Source organism: Thamnophis elegans, chromosome 16, assembly GCF_009769535.1.
Source record: "Thamnophis elegans isolate rThaEle1 chromosome 16, rThaEle1.pri, whole genome shotgun sequence".
NCBI lineage: Eukaryota > Metazoa > Chordata > Lepidosauria > Squamata > Colubridae > Thamnophis > Thamnophis elegans.
In genome coordinates, this window is record NC_045556.1 from 30105230 (window position 1) to 30121281 (window position 16052).

The 16052-nt window shown below is 46.4% G+C and overlaps 1 protein-coding gene across 3 annotated transcripts; it reads left to right on the forward strand.

The window, feature by feature from the left end:
* The first annotated feature begins 241 nt into the window (after positions 1-241).
* On the forward strand, positions 242-16016 carry URM1 (ubiquitin related modifier 1). 3 transcript variants are annotated; one of them, XM_032232479.1, is made up of 4 exons: positions 242-315; positions 4650-4720; positions 14139-14220; positions 15740-16016. In XM_032232479.1, the coding sequence occupies exons 1-4, from the start codon at positions 254-256 to the stop codon at positions 15900-15902; spliced, it is 378 nt and encodes a 125-aa protein (XP_032088370.1). In that variant the 5' UTR covers positions 242-253; the 3' UTR covers positions 15903-16016. The 3 variants fall into 3 exon arrangements, with proteins under 3 accessions (XP_032088370.1, XP_032088371.1, XP_032088372.1); XM_032232480.1 differs by lacking the exon at positions 15740-16016 and adding an exon at positions 14474-15733; XM_032232481.1 differs by lacking the exon at positions 15740-16016 and having other exon boundaries at positions 14139-14224.
* The last annotated feature ends 36 nt before the right edge of the window (positions 16017-16052 follow it).

The following is a 16052-nucleotide window of genomic DNA, read 5'->3' on the forward strand; positions in this document are numbered from 1 at the left end:
TACAACCCCCATCATGCACCCACAACCTGCCCAGCAACATGGGAGCTGCAATCCACCACCTCTCCAGGGCGGGGGGGGGAGAGGGAGAGGGGGAGAGAGAGAGAGAGAGAGAGAGAGAGAGAGAGAGAGTCGATCATAGAGACGGAGCGCCGCCTTAGCCTCTCTATGGTTTCCCCCCCCCGCACCACGCGTTCTCGTCCGCGTTGCCGGGCAACCGAGCGCCTTAACCCGGATGCGCAGGGGCGCTTCCGGTATGGGCAGCGTGGCTCCCGGAGACAAGATGGCGGCGCCCTTGTCTCTCCAGCTGGAGTTCGGGTGAGGGAAGCCCCGGACTGGGAGGTGGGGGGAGAAAACAACTGGGGTGGGGAGGGAATATTTTTTTGGGGGGGTCGCTCGTGGGATTGAGAAGGGGGGGCTTGGTTGTGGGGGGGGCTTGGAGGGCGGGGGAGGGGCTTGGGAAAGGGGCGGGGGTGAGGTTAGGGGCCTCTTATTACCCAGGAAAGGGGGGGGTTGAGGGGGACCCCTGAAATAAAATAACCCCCCTTTAATCCCCCCTCCCCCACAATTGGGCTTCTTCAAGGCCTCTTGACTGTCTTGGATTACACCTCCCATCCTCCCCAGCCAGGCCAAGCCAGAACTCCACAGGCCTGGCTAACGTTTTCATTGGGGGTGAAACTCAAAAGTGATAAAGTTATAACAATTGTTGTTGTTGTAGTTATTATTATTATTATTGAGTCACCATAGAACTGTAGCGTAGAGGTATAGTCAATAAAATAAATGTATGTATTAATGTACTAATCAATTTATAACCTTGTTCCCCCTCCCCCCCCAAAAAAAAGGTTTTTTACACAACCCCTTATCTTAATGTCTCACAGATGGTTAGGTTATACAGTTTAAATATGGAGTTACTACGGCTCTTTTATTTACAGGAATAATTCTAGTTCTCTCAATATTCCTGGGGGTTCCTTCCCCCCCCCATATTTAAAGCATCTTGTGGGGGGGTTTCCTCCTTTCAAGTCCTGCAGAATATCAGAAAGGGGTCCTGTTTGTGGGTGGGTGAGGGATAATGAGCCGACATTTCCTTTTGGTGCCTTTCTTTTGGGGGCGAACAATAAGATATAGAAGACCGGTGGCGGGTGAGGATCTGTGATATGAAGGTTATTCCGCCTGCGTCCCACCCAGGCAAAAATAAATAAAATAAAATAAAAGAATAAAATAAAATAAAATAAAACACCCACAGCCCTCCCATTGCAAGCCATTTTATACTTTTCATCCTCGGCATTAGAGAAGTGATTCCCTTCCAGCTACAGAACTTTTAAAGATGAAGGCAAAATGGAAAATGAGCAAGAGAGGTTAATTTGCATTCAGATTTAAATTGAGTTTGGAAAGAGGCTTTGTATAAAATAATGTATAAAACGCCTTTAAAAAAAAAAAGCAAGGACAAGGTTAACAGAGCCAAATGGTATATATATATTTTAATGGCTGTGGGTTGGAAATGTCAAATTTTTCTACGGTCTTTATTGGAAGGTTTGATAAGCTAAGAATTTTTGCCTACAGTCTTGGAGAATCTGGTAAACTGTTAAGAAACATGGACCATCATATGTATTTATTTACTTTCTGTCTTGAGAGTTAGTCCATGCCCCCAAAATTCAGGGTTTTTTAAATGAGTAGTAGGACGTTTGAATTTGAAGTAGCCATAAAGAATAAATATGAACATGCAGAGTGATGTTTTCTCATTATTCTCATATAATTGGCTCCTTTATATATGGTTTAACATTCAAAAGTTTTTATATAATAATAGAAATTCCAACACTATAGTGCATATTACCAATATGTAGTTGACCCACATTGGAAATTCTTTTCTCTGAGATATAGATATACTTTTTATAAAAAAAACTAAGCTTAAAAAGTTGCTACTCGTATTTAGCAATCTTTCCATTATGAAGACAGGGGGGGGTCCTTCATATTAAATAGAGAAAGAGCCACTGTGTTAAACTGCAAATGAATTGAATCAAACATTTTTTGACTAAGAGTTTTTGTGAGATGCAGTGCTTTCTCAGAATAACAGCAATTTATAGCAGTCATCAACAAGCACAAAAATTCAATGTGCATTTTATGTATTTGAAACATATATGGACAGCAATGAGAAGTATTATACGCATTTAAAGAAGAATGCCTAATTTAAAAGATTTAGACCTTCAGACTTTCACATAATATAGCAATAGCAATAGCAATAGCAGTGGACTTATATACCGCTTCATAGGCCTTTCAGGCCTCTCTAAGCGGTTTACAGAGAGTCAGCATATTGCCCCCAACAATCTGGGTCCTCATTTTACCCACCTCGGAAGGATGGAAGGCTGAGTCAACCCTGATATAGAATTATAGAGATATAGAGATAATATAGAATTATCTCATATAAAACAGGCCAGTATATATCAGGATTAGCCTTTTGGTACCATTTTTCTTATTAATGCTCTTTCTAAATCACCCAAATTGGCCAATACAGCTTCTTTTGCTTCTACTGTATAGAATTCATTAAATATGGACTGTGCACATCTTAAATTATTATTGTATAAAGAGGCATGTTGGAAATACATATATACTTTATAAATGTGGAATGGGATTTTTTTAAAGCAATTCTGGATAAGAGTAACCTTAGTGTTAAATTTGATCTAAGGTCATAAGGTAGGGTTAATCGGATTCCCCTTTTGTAAAAGCAATCCTCCGGGGACTATGGAACTACACGTCCCATCATCCCTGCCTATGGGCCAAGCTAGGTCTGGTGTGAGTTGAAATCCGACATTTCTATGTTCGTCTCATATTAAACTCAGGCTAATGCACTCTAAATCAGTGGTGCTCAAAAGGGATTGGTTCTGTGGAGAAAGGGTTTTCTTCCGTGGACTGGAGGAAAGGAGAGGTTTTGCGTGCTGCCTGCATCCCACGGATGGGGCTTTGCTGTTTGAGCTTGCATTCTGTGGATCGGTGACAGTCCACAGATCAGGGTTGGGGACCCCTGCTCTAGACAGGTGATCCGCGAGAAAATGTTGGTGGTCCGCAGAAAAATTATTTGCATTGTTTATATTGCACTAAATCAGGGGTCCTCAAACTACGGCCCCTGGTACGGATACACGCAATGAACGCTTGTGTTGCTGCAGAGAGTCTCCCCCTTTGGGGTCTTTTTGGGGGGCCGGAGGGGGGCAGAAATTCCAACTTGGGGTCTGCTTCAGCCTCCTGGTGGGGGGCTTTGGGAGAAGGCTGGAGGGAAGCTCCGCTGGTGGCGAAGAGCCAGAGGGCCTCGTTCCAGTGGGACTGCATCATGGCCTGGAACTGGCTGACCATCTCAGCCCGCTGAGCCTCCAGGCGCCGGCACCTGGCCTTGCCACTCCCCCAGGTTTTGACGTGAGTGACATCGGCTTGGCCACACCCATCCAGTCACACAACCACTTTGCCATGCCCACCCAGCCGGTCATTAGGCAGATCCTATTAGTGGTCCGCGGGATTTAAAATTATGAATTTAATAGTCCCTGAGGTCCGAAAGGTTGGGGACCGCTGCTCTAGATGCCTTAGGCCCTAAGTCTCATAGGATGGTAGGGAAGACCGAGAAGAGGGAATCCTTTTGAGATAGACCCACCTGCATCGTCCCCCTGGAGACACTGATACCCTTCTTACCCTCCAGAATGGCCTGTGTGTAGTCATTCTCGCCCGCTCCCTTCCTTTCCTGGAAACGCCTAAATGGCCTCTCTATGTGTAAGTGTTGCAGCTGAGCTGCTCCCCGCTAGCATGCTACAGAAAGGACCTTATCAGCCATCTCACTGTCTGTGGGAACTCACAAAGTGTGAGCTTGTTTTCACGGCAAGCCAGCAGCCACTGCTCAAGCTGCGCCTTTGGCATGAATTTCTAGCTCCCTCCAACATTTAATAATTGCTATTTTCAGTTTTTAGATAACAATTTGGGGAGGGAGGGAGGGGGTGGAGGGAGAAAAATCAGACAGGGCCAACAGCTTTCTTCGAGGAGAGCAACTACCCAGAAACCATAGCCTTACAAAGGAAGTGCTGTGTTCTCAGAAAAAAAAAAAGTATAACCAAAACTCTTCCTTCGCATCCCTGGATTTAAAGATACGGAGAATATTCCACTTTTTAAAAGTTTTCATATTCCTGAGCTGGGTCTCTTGCAAAGGTTGAAGCGAAAAGCTTGGGTGCAAAGAATAACAAGAGTGGGAAGGGACCTTGGAGGTCTTCTAGTCCAACCCCCTGCCCAAGCAGGGAAAGGAAAAAGGAATGACATCTTTGAAACTTACTCTCACTTTTGGGGGATGCCTGCTTTCTGTTAATCTTGGCTAAAGGAATACATTTGAAATAGGACTGACAATATTTTCATACCTGGCCATTATCCTTGTCTCTGAGGCGCCCAAGCAAAACTATTTAAAGGCGGAATGGAGGAAAAATGGGATTTTAAACATGCATGCTCAGCCGTGGTTTCGAGTCCAAGCCGTTGCAAAAGGGCCTAGGAAAGGACCAAAATATTCTGGGCCTCAGTGAATTCTCCTTTCAGCTTTCTAGACTCCCTACATGCAATTATTTTTTTCCTCCTGTACTTACAGCTTTAAAATGTTTCTCTCTCCTTCTCCCCCTCCCTCCTTTGAATTTCAGAGGCGGAGCAGAACTCCTGTTTGATGGGGTACGAAAACATCAGGTGAATTTGCCCCACCAGTCTGAACCTTGTGAGTATTGACTGACTGATAACAAGTCCTTGCAGGTGCTTATTTTATTTAAATAACAACCTCTCTCGGCAGCCTTAACACATAAACGTAAGCCAAACCTCTTGGAAAAGCAGCACAAAAGCCATCTTTAGAGACCGCCCAGACACCGTCATGGAAGGTAGTGTTGTGGCCCGCCAGTGGAGCTGGTGGAAGACTCGGACAGTGAGGAGGTTGGGGAGGGACATGGGCCAGTGCTGGAGTCTGGGGATGAAGGCTCAGTGTCGGAGGCAGAGAGGGGGCCAGGGCCGTCTGACAGTTATCAGCTGCCTTCGGAGTCGGAGATCAGTGGGGCAGAAGAACAGCTGGAGCCTGTTCCCAATGTGCGCATACACAGCTGCCAAGAGAAGGAAACAGCTATGGAACAAGGGTCGACTCGGGAGTAAAGGCACAGGTGGATGGTAGGGAATAAAGAGGAGCAAAAGGGGAGTGGAGTTTGCAGGAGACCATTAGTTCGCTTCATTAGTGTGAAGATTTGTCCGTGACTTTCAGAGACTCCTTGCCAAGTAATTGCTGCTACAGCTTGGCGTTTGAATGATATCAGCCTGGCAGCTCTCCAAGCCTGATAAGGTCTGTGGCTGCCAATTCACCCTTGAAAGGCTGTTGGCTGGGACTTTGCTGGATGTGAATGAGAGGAATTTACCTTCGCTTCATAAAAAAGGGGTTTTGTCAGGACTTGGTGAAGCCTAGGTCAGAAGAGGTACCATCCTTAGGAGCTGCATGTCCGTAATGATAATCCCTCACAAAGTAAAATGATTTTTTTAAAAAAAATACTACGTTTCTAAGATGCCCAAAGGATTCTTGAGATGCTACAGAAACCTTCCTCTGATGCCCGAAGATGATTTTGAAGTTGCTGGGAGAATATTTGGGGTTTTTTCTTCTTCTTCACAGAGGAACCTTGGGAGATGAAATAAAGTTGAGCTAAAGAGATTTGTTCCTCATCGTATTTAGAGAATAGTTTTCACTCTTTCCCCCCTTTGCTGGCAAAAATGAAAACGGATTTATTTCGGATTGTTTTCGGCTTGGAATTCAGAACCGTCCGGCTTTCCCAGGCTGAACGAAACCTGGGCCCCGACGCTCCTCCTCCTTCCCCTTAACATGCAAAGGCCTGGGAGTTGCAAACCCTGGTTTTGCGGCAGTCAAGTATCATGTTAGCTGGCGGAGAATGAGATCATGTGCGCCCTTTTGTGATCTATTTTTTTAATCCAGTTTTTTTTTTCCTTTTTTAAACCCAAGTCTTTTCCTGCCAGGTTTTCGTAAGCTGGGCTGCCCTGCTGGAGTTGCCCAGAAGCAGAGGTGTATCGAATGAAAGAGGCAGGTGTCCCGCATAGAGAGGGGAGCAGAGTCCAGGAAAAGAGAGGAGGGGGTGGGGACGGAGGAACCACACACCCACACACACAAGACCCACACCCCAAACTTGGGAAGTTCCTTTTAGGGGTTCTCATCTCTTAAGAGAGGAAAAAGAAAACAGATTCGCCGTCTGTTTGGAGAATGCAAAGCAGAAAGAAGGAACCAACCATTAAAGTCCTCTGTCACCACCACCCCAGCCTCTTCCTTGACCCCCCCCCTCCCCAATCTGCACCCCAGTAAAAAGGTGACGGTGTGGGGAGGGAAGGAGGTGCATCTGCAGACCTTTAAACTGTGCAGTCATTGCACAGTTCACACTGCCAGCTGTTCTTTTCTCCTCTGGCAGCCCTCCCTCCCTCTCTTGCAAGGCGCTGTGTTTGCAGAAGCTGGGGGGGGGGTGTCTGTGTTTGTGTGTGTGTGTCCTGTGCAAAATTGCTTTTGAAAAGAGCTACTTTCTGCTTAATTAAACAATGGGCCGCCCCTGCCCCACACATCTGTAAAAAGGGCCCCCCGCTGCTTTATCCCCACCAACTTTATCCCACAAACTGCTCCATTCTTGATTCATTTGTAAATCTCTCTCCCACCCACCCCCCACCCCTTTCCTCTTTCACCAGTCTTCTCCCTTGCCTTTCTCTCCCCTTTCAGATGAGGCTGAGAAACTGGGTGAGATTGTCCTGATTTTAAAAAAAATTGGGGAGGGGGCTAATAGTTTGAGATTGGAGCTGTTTGCCTTAAAGGCCCTCTGTTTGTCTTTTCTTGAAGATGGGGGCGGAGGGGAGGGGTGAAAGAGAGCGGGGGGGGGGGAAGGGGGAGATAGAAACCTCTGGGATGGTCAGAGTTTAAATTTGACCCCTTGCAAACCTGGGATGAGACGGAATTGCGTTTTTACAGGGGCTTCTCCTGAACAGCATAAAATCCCATCCCCCTTTCCTCCCGCCCTGCTCCACTGGATAAAAATCAAGAGAGACTTTAATCTGGGCTCCGTTGACCGACTGCTCTCTTAGATTAATCAGCCTAAATCTTCTTTCAAGGCGCTCATCACTGCTAGATCTCTGAAGCAGGAGAGACATTGCTGCATTAATGCCTCTAGGGAAAAGGATTCTCTTTAAAGACAAGGCTCAAGGGGTGAAGATGGATAGATGGAGATAGATAGATAGATAGATAGATAGATAGATAGATAGATAGATAGATAGATAGATAGATAGATAGATAATAGATAGATAATAGATAGATTGATAGATAGATAGATAGATAGATAGATAGATAGATAGATAGATAGATGATAGATAGATGATAGATAGAGAAAGAGAGGGGGGGAATAGAGAGAGAGAGATAGAGAGAAAGAGAGGTAGAGAGATAGATAAAGATAGGGATAGATAGAAATAAGTAGATTGATCAATGGAGGGAGGGAAAGAGATAGAGAGATAGATCGATCAGGTAGGTAAAGGGATGGATGGATGGATGGATGGATGGATGGATGGATGGATGGATAGGGAGGGAGGGAGACAGAGATATAGATAGGTAGATCAATCAATATATAGATAATGGATGGAGAGAGAGAGGGAGATAGATAGATAGATAGATAGATAGATAGATAGATAGATAGATAGATAGATAGATAGATGATAGATAGATAGAAATAGGGAGGGATAGATATAGATAGATCAATCAATAGATGGATGGATGGATGGATGGATGGATGGAGATAGGGATAGGAATAGAGAGAGTGATAAATAGATATAGATAGGTCGATCAATAGATGGATGGGTGGAGAGATAGAGAGGGATGTTTGGATGGATGGATGGAGAGAGAGATAGGGATAGAAATAGATAGAGGGATAGATAGAGATAGTTCAATCAATGGATGGATGGAGAGAGAGAGCTAGAGATATATAGATAGAAAGAGAGAGTGGGGGGATAGATAGATATAGATAGGTAGATCGATGAATAGATTGATGGAGAGAGAGAGAGAGATGGATAGAGATAGGGATAGATAGAAATGGATGGATGGATGGATGGAGATAGAGATATATAGATAGAAATAGATAAAAGAGAGGGATAGATAGAGATAGATAGATAGATAGATAGATAGATAGATAGATAGATAGATAGATAGATAGATAGACAGACAGACAGACAGACAGACAGACCAGTAGATAGGTAGGTAGGTAGATAGATATAGAGAGATCTAAACATACAGACAAACACCCACACACACATTCTTTGATTCATCTATGCAACTGCATCGAGTCTTTTTTAACTTACTCAACACACTAAGTTTTCTTGAATGAATTGACTCAAAAGTTTTATCAGCCTCGATTAAATCGGCTGGATTGCCGTCTCTTCTTTCCCCAGCCAAAGCATTCCCGATTCTGAGAACATTTGTAGCTCAGAGTGGAACTGAGGGGCCCCTGATGCCTCCTGAACTCGGTGGTTTTCTTGTAGACGTTTCATGACCCAACTAGGGAACATCATTAGTGCTAGAAGGGAGTGGTGTTTGTGGAGAGAGGAGGAGGAAGGAGAAAAGGGAGGAGGAGGAGGACTGTGAGGTCCTCGGTGTTCCCTGAGCCTTGTGGTTTTCTTGCAGACGTTTCATTACCCAACTAGCTTACATCATCAGCGCTAGTGGGAGAAAACACCCAAGCTCAGAGAGTACCAAGGACCCCACCCTTCCTGGTTCTTTTGCACAGACGTCCCTCAAGCTTGTTGGGTTTTGCTTTTTAACGATGGAAAGGCGGGGAGAGGTTGGCTAAGATAGATCAGGATGTCTTCTCTCTCCCTAGAAACATCCTGGATTCGTTATTCCCATTTTCCGTTATGGGAAATAGAAGTTTTGAGAGGAGCAGCCATCCAGTTCACAGGGTCGACCTTGGTTCCCAGACCTCCTGGGCTTCGCATCCCTGACTTGAATTGTGCGGAGCGTTTTTTGCTGCTGTGTCTGAGCTCTGGAGACCCCCTCGAGGCTTCCGGTGTGGGGAGAGCGAGCGCAGGAGGAGGGAAGGAGAGGCCGATATGAAATTGCTCCCGCTCCGGTCTCGGAGGGCTGCATCTAATTACCATAGCTTGCATATCTGGACAAACGTTAACAGATGCTCAACTTGGCTGGCTTGCCGAGGGAGCAAAATTTCACTTTGTTCTCCGGGGAGAATTTGAATCCAGACCAGGCTGCAGCTGAGGCTGGCTGGATGGCTTTCTTGCTCTCTTTCGTCCCTTTTGATGCGTACTCAGGGAAGGTGACCTCTTGAGGTGAAACACCCACCTGGCCTCCCCTCCTTTTCTCCTTCTCTCTTCCTCCTCTTGCTCTTTCTCCTCCTTCTCCCCTCCTCCTCCTCTTCTTCTCCTCCTCGTCTTTTTCTTGTTCTTCCTTCTTTTTCACCACCTCTTCTTCTCCTCTTTCTCCTCCTCTTCCTCTTTCTCCCTCCTCCTTCTCCTCTTCCTCCTTCCTCCTCTCTTTCTCTTTCTCCCCTTCTTCTTCACCTCCTCCTCTTCTTGTCCTTGTTCCTCTTTTTCTCCTCTTCTTTTTATTTTTCTCCTCTTCTTCCTTTTCTTGTTCTTCTTTTCTCCTCTTCTTATTCCTCCTTCTCCTCCTCTCTCCTTCTCCCTTCCTCCTCTCTCTTTCTCCTCCTCCTCCTCTTCTTGTTCTTCCTACTTTTTTCTCCTCCTCTCCTCCTCCTCCTCTTCTTCTCCCCCTCCTCCTCTTCTTCCTTTTCTCCTCTTCTTCTTCCTCCTCTTTCTCTGCCTCCTTCTCTTCTCCTCCTCTCTCTTTTTCTTCTTCTCCCCCTCTTCTCTTTCTCCCCCTCCTCTTCTCCTCCTCCTCCTCCTCCTTCCTCCTTTCTCCTTCTTTTTCTCCTCCTCCTCCTCTTCTCCTCCTCCCCCCATGGATGTTGTTTTCTTAAAGTTTTCTGCGTTAAATTTATATGCCGACTAACTCACTATCAAACATCCGTTAGGGTGGGTTCTTCCCATTACCTACGGCCCCACTCCAGCCCTGCATGATGTATTTAAGGTTTTTGGGAGCGGGGGGGGGGAATGGCAGGGGGCGATACAAATGAGAAAGACTCTCCCAAGGCTCCCTCATTTCAGCTTGTGACCTTCCCCGAGCCCGTCCTTCTGCCCTCCTCTTCATTCAGCCATGCCACATTTCGCTTCTCCCAGACCGAGTGCGTCCCTCCTCCTCCTCCTCTCCCCACCTTCGTTATTGTTTTTTAAACGTGAAGAATAAGTCATCTATCAATCCAAAGAGGGGCTACCTCGTTCAGGCGTGCTTTGTCATGGCGACGGGATGACAATTGGTCGGAGGTAGTGACCTCGAAGCAAATTGAAGCTTGACTCTGGTCACTGTGATAAATGATCCCCCTTCTCCTGGGGGATGGGGTGAAAGGCCTAGGGGAGGGCTCCGGGTCCTCGTACCCCCCCTCCCTCAGTGAAGCGTCGGAGCAGCCCATTCAAGACTTGATGGAAGCGTTGACGCCCCCCCCCCCCTCCCGATGCCTGGTTGACTGGCTTGGTGGGACATCTCACGTCTTCTTCCCGGCCTCCGCCTTGTGCCCAGGGCGTTGTGGACAAGGTGAAACACAGCTGTTCTGACCAAGGCTTCCCCCCAAAACCCCTTTTGTTAAACGAAGGTGAATTCCTCTCATTCCCATTCAGCCAAAGCCTGGCAAACAATCTTTGAAAGGAGTATTTACGACCACCGACCTTATCTAGCTTGGAAAACGGCCATGTAAATATTTTTCTAAATGAGGTGCTGTGCAAGGAAAGGCTGGGCACAGTGTCCCTGAGATTCACGGACAGATCTTCACACTCCTGAAACGACCGAAGGAACACATTGTTTCCTGTAAAAGCTCCCTCCCCTTTCGCTCTTCTTTTATTCCATATAGGAGGGGCCAATCACCTCCGAGGTGTGGCTTTACTCCCAATCCCTTTTATTAAACAAATGTGAATTCCTCTCATTCACACTCAGCTAAGGCCTGGCAAGCAGTCTTTCAAAGGAGTATTTATGACCACTGACCTTATCTAGCTTGGAAAGCGGCCATGTAAATATTTTTCTAAATGAGGGGCTGTGCAAGGAAAGGCTGGGCTCAGAGTCCCTGAGATTCTATTACATAGCCAACATCGTATTGTAGTATTAAATGTTTCCATCAATTCATCTTACCATCAACTCCCCAAAACAATTAATGGCTCTTCTGCTCTCCATGCACCATATTTGTACCTTATCCATCACTTTCTTCTCCCTCTCTGCTCCTCCTCCCTACCTCCTTTCTTCCCTCTGACGTCCTTCTCTTCTCTACTTCCTCTTCCTCTCCCCTTCTCCTCTCTCCCCTTTCCACTCCGTCTTTCTCTCCTCCTCTTCCCCTCTCTGCCCTCTCTCCTATCCCTCTCTTCTTCCCTTACCTCTCTCCTCCCTTCCACACTCTTCATCTCATTTACTTGGTGTATTTCAGCTTCTGAGCAAGCTCCATTTTATGTTGATGGTATTTATAATTCCTTTTCAATATAGATATTTAATTTTAACATATATCTTCCTCTTTAAAAAAAATAGAACAAAAAAGTACACATATATAGTCATTGTGCTTTTAACTTCCCCTCTCCCCACCCTCCCAGCCTAATTTTGGCTGAGATGTAGACCTGGTTACAATTCCCAGCTATGTTGGCTATGTAATAGTATACATGTGATTATATGTTATGAAAATGAAAAAAAACTTTATATACAGAGTCTCTGAGATTCACGGACAGATCTTCACACTCCTGAAATGAATCTAACGACCGAACAAACGAATTGTTTCCTGCAAAAGCCCACTTCCCTTTCGCTCCTCTTTTATCTCCTCTGGGAGGGGCCATTCACCTTCCACCTGTGGCCTTACTCCCAGGTCTACCCTGATTTCTGACTTGTTCCCGTCTCCTGGCAGATAGATAGATAGATGATAGATAGATAGATAGATAGATAGATAGATAGATAGATAGATAGATAGATAGATAGATAGATGATAGATAGATAGATAGATAGATAGATAGATGATAGATGATAGATAGGGATGGATGGATGGATGGATGGATGGATGGATAGATGGATGGATGAGAGGGAGAGAGATAGAGACAGTCAGACAGAGGGACATTAGATAGATATTAGATGAGAGAGAGAGATACAGAGGGAGTAGTTAAAAGACAGATAGAAAATGTGAGATGAGAGAGAGATTAGATAGAAGATATTAGATAGATAGATGAGAGAGAGATACAGAGGGAGTAGCTAGAACACAGAAAATATTGGATGATGATGATGATGATTGATAGATAGATAGATAGATAGATGATAGATAGATAGATAGATAGATAGATAGATAGATAGATAGATAGATAGATAGATGATAGATAGATAGATAGATAGATAGATAGATAGACAGACAGACAGACAGACAGACAGACAGAATGAGCAAGTGAGCCAAGGTTAGAGTCCCATACTGTAGGCTACTTCAGCTGACTGCTAGCTGCAGTTCAGCAATTCAAATCTCACCAGACTCAAAGTTGACAATCAGCCTTCCACCCTTTTGAGGTGGGTGAAATGAGGACCCAAGCTGTTGAGGGCAAGAGCCCTCTCTAAGCAGTTTACAAACTGCTTAGAGAGGCCTGGAAAGCACTGTGAAGCGGTATATAAGTTTAAGTGCTATTGTGAAAGGTAGATAGGTTGGTAGTGAGAGGGAGGGAGGGAGGAGTGGAGTGGAGTAGAATAGGATAAGAGATAGCAGCATAGATAGCCATAGCACTTAGATTTATATCCCGCTTCACAGGGCTTTACGGCCCTCTCTAAGCAGTGTGCAGAGTCAGCCTTTTGCGCCCCCCCCCCCAACAATCTGGGTCCCCAGTGATGTCCCAAGGTCCTGAGAATGGCTCCAGAGGCTCCCACGGAGTAAAGCCTTGCTTTTCGGCTTCCTTTCTGCTCCGCCAACTGTTCTAAGTTTGACTTCTCAATTGCTTTAATGACCTCCCTGCGTGTGAGGGGTGGGGGAAGCCCCTCTTCTTCCAATCCTCTCCTCATCCCCGTAAAGGCAGGACCCCTCGTATTAGAGGTGGGGGGGTAGCCTTTCTTTAACTTTCCTCCAAAGGCATCACGGTTAGAAACTGAATCTCTGCCTGGGAATGACGCAGCGATTACATTTTTCTCTGGAAGGGGGAAGAAGGGGGGGGGGAGTATTTTATTTCTTTACTGCCTCAGTCTCTGGACTCTCTCCTAAACACCTACGGAGCGCCTTTGTTGACGATTGGGGTGGGGGGGTGGGAAACACCCCCTCCCAAGGTGAATAAAATCAAGAAGATACTTGTTAAGGGACACTGATCTGAATCACTGTCCTACTATCCTGTCCTGCGGTATAAAAGGGACACGTATTATATTAAAGGCTTCTGTCTGATCGTAAGAAGGGCGGGGGGGGGGGCGGTTTGGCAGTAGGATTTCAAGATAATTTGAAGATGGAGCGGGCTGAATTATAGGAGCCCCGGGGCTAAATGTTTATTATTTTAATGGCGTTAAGTATTAACACCTACTTTACGCAGAGGGGTTGATGCAGTGTCCTTAACAGACACCGGAGTAGTCCAGATGGGTGATTTTTAAGAACTATTAAGCTCTGCGGAAAAGACAAAGAGCAGAAACACTGGGGGGGAGGGGGAAAAACCCCCACATGAAGTATTAACCAGCCTGCTTTCTTTTTAAAAGATCCTATTAACCAATTAATTCCCTCTGCACCTCCCACCTCAGCCCTCTTCTCATCTCCCCAGGAAGAAACGAGCCAATGTTATCGTCCCCCTGAAAGAATTTTCGGCCTTTTGTCGGTTAAATTGATACTAAAAACAAGAAAAAGGGGGAAGGGGGAATATCGCCCCACACGTCTCCCTGCAGGAGGAAGGGAAGTAGGAGCTTTTCCTAAACGGAGAAATGGAAGATTTTGCTGAATTAAGGAATGGGGGAAAGAAAAGCCAAGCTTGCGGCTTGCGATATGCTCCCAGCGAGGTCTTTTTAAAATTTATTTATTCACTTTTTTTTTTAGGGAAGCTTCGACATTTGCTGACATGGATCAAAGAGAACCTCCTGAAAGAGAGGCCTGAATTATTTGTGCAAGGAGACTCAGTGTGAGTACACAGTCCACACACACACACACACACACACACACACACACACACACACACACGAGCAGAGAGGCTCACAGCTTTTATCGTTTGCAAACGAGGGCACGCCTTCTAGGAAATTCCCTCACAAGGCCCAATTTTGGGCCATTTTGCTCCCCTTTTGAAATGAAACCTGGCTAGTGCCCGTCGTAGGATGGGGTTGCATCAATTCGGTGTCTATTTGACGATACGGTGTTTTTTCTCTGGCTCTTCCCAGCCAGCCGCCCTCCGATTGTAGAGGCTTAACCCTCCGCGTTCAGTCCTGAGTGAAGATGAGAAACAAAGATCTCTCCCTCAGCTGGGCCTGTCTTCCTAATCCTCCACGCCACACTGCCCCTGTCCGTGGAAGCGTCTCGCTCTCCCGTAGCTGACGTTTTCGAGGGTGTCTCCACGCCATCCGCCTCCCGCCATTACCATCCTGGAAGAACGGAGACGGTCGACTTCACGCAGCCTTTGTGGAAATCCTCCCCCTTTTCAAGTCCTTCCCCCTCCCACCCCTTCCTAAATTTCCCCTCTGCAGTGAGACCAGGATGGCCTGGTTAGCATTCGTCCTGTCATCCCCTCCATTCGGTGTGGGAGGGCAGCTTGGGGCGCCAGTTCTTTCCAACCCCTGGGAAATACAATAGCTAGGAAGCCGAAGATAGATTGGGGGGGGGGGATTCCTGTCGATCACGATCCCACAGGCTTTCTGTGGGATCTTAGCTGATACTTCGCTTTTTTTTCTTTCACCGCATCCATGCTCAGTCCGCAGGGCAGATTTAAATTACAGGCATGAACAGGATTGTACCAAGCCGGTGATGACGTGTTGCCTCGGAGCATTTTAGGACAGATATCTCTCAATCAGTCACAGCCTATCCCGATGCTAACCAGGGTTGCTTGGCCTCAAGGCCGTCTGGCATTCAGCCTATGGGCACTAGTCTCCAAGGACCTTCCAAACGAGACCACCCCAAAAACCTTTTTAAGGTGGGCGAATCCGAAAACCCGCAAGGGGGGGGGAAACACCACCCCGCTTTAATCCTTAACGGATGCGAACTTCAGTTGTTGGAAGCGGATTTGCAAGCGACTGTCACAGCCCGTAAGAAGCTAAGGAGGCCGGGCTAAATTTGCAGCTTGCCGTTAACGATGGATCTCCTTGATGGATGTCACTTGGTTAGAGAGGGCAGAATAAATGCTGCGAGGAAGCTGTGAAAATTGCAGGGGTCGTTCTCCCTTGAAGAGGATTAAAAGCAGGAAGGGTCATAGTTCCAGCATACGGCAACATTTTAAAAGGCCTGGCAGGACAACAGGAGTTCTTAAAACCCTAATTTAATTCACGTACGGGAAATAGATCTTGGCTGAACCTTGGGAGAAATTTTTGGGAGGGCGGAAATAAATCAGCCACGGGACGTGGTTTAAGTGCGCTCCCAGACAAATCCTGCCACTGCCGAACAGGTTCCTAGACCCACAACCTGTTCTCTTAACAGCTTCTCTGTTTTCCCTGTAGGCGCCCAGGAATCCTGGTGCTTATTAATGATGCAGATTGGGAGCTGATGGTATGTCTCATTTTGGTTATGCGGAGGGTGTCTACTTTCTTGGTGGGCAGAAGGGAGGACAAAGGGATTGTGATGTCAGTTTTTGGGGTATTCCCTTCCCTTTCTGGATACTGAAATGAACCATCCCTGTCAGGGGTATTCACTTACCTTCCCTACCGGTTCGCAAAGGGGAACGCATGCACTTTGGGTGAAAAAAAAAAAGGGCCTAAATGGGTTGCCGTAAAGGTGGGGCAGGACCACTCGCGATTTCCGCTACTGGTTCGG

Coding starts and splice junctions, on each gene's coding strand:
- URM1 (XM_032232479.1), top strand. CDS start 254: ATGGGCAGCGTGGCTCCCGGAGACAAGATGGCGGCGCCCTTGTCTCTC. Junction 316..4,649: donor TCTCTCCAGCTGGAGTTCGG/GTGAGGGAAGCC, acceptor TTTGAATTTCAG/AGGCGGAGCAGAACTCCTGT. Junction 14,221..15,739: donor TTTGTGCAAGGAGACTCAGT/GTGAGTACACAG, acceptor TTTTCCCTGTAG/GCGCCCAGGAATCCTGGTGC.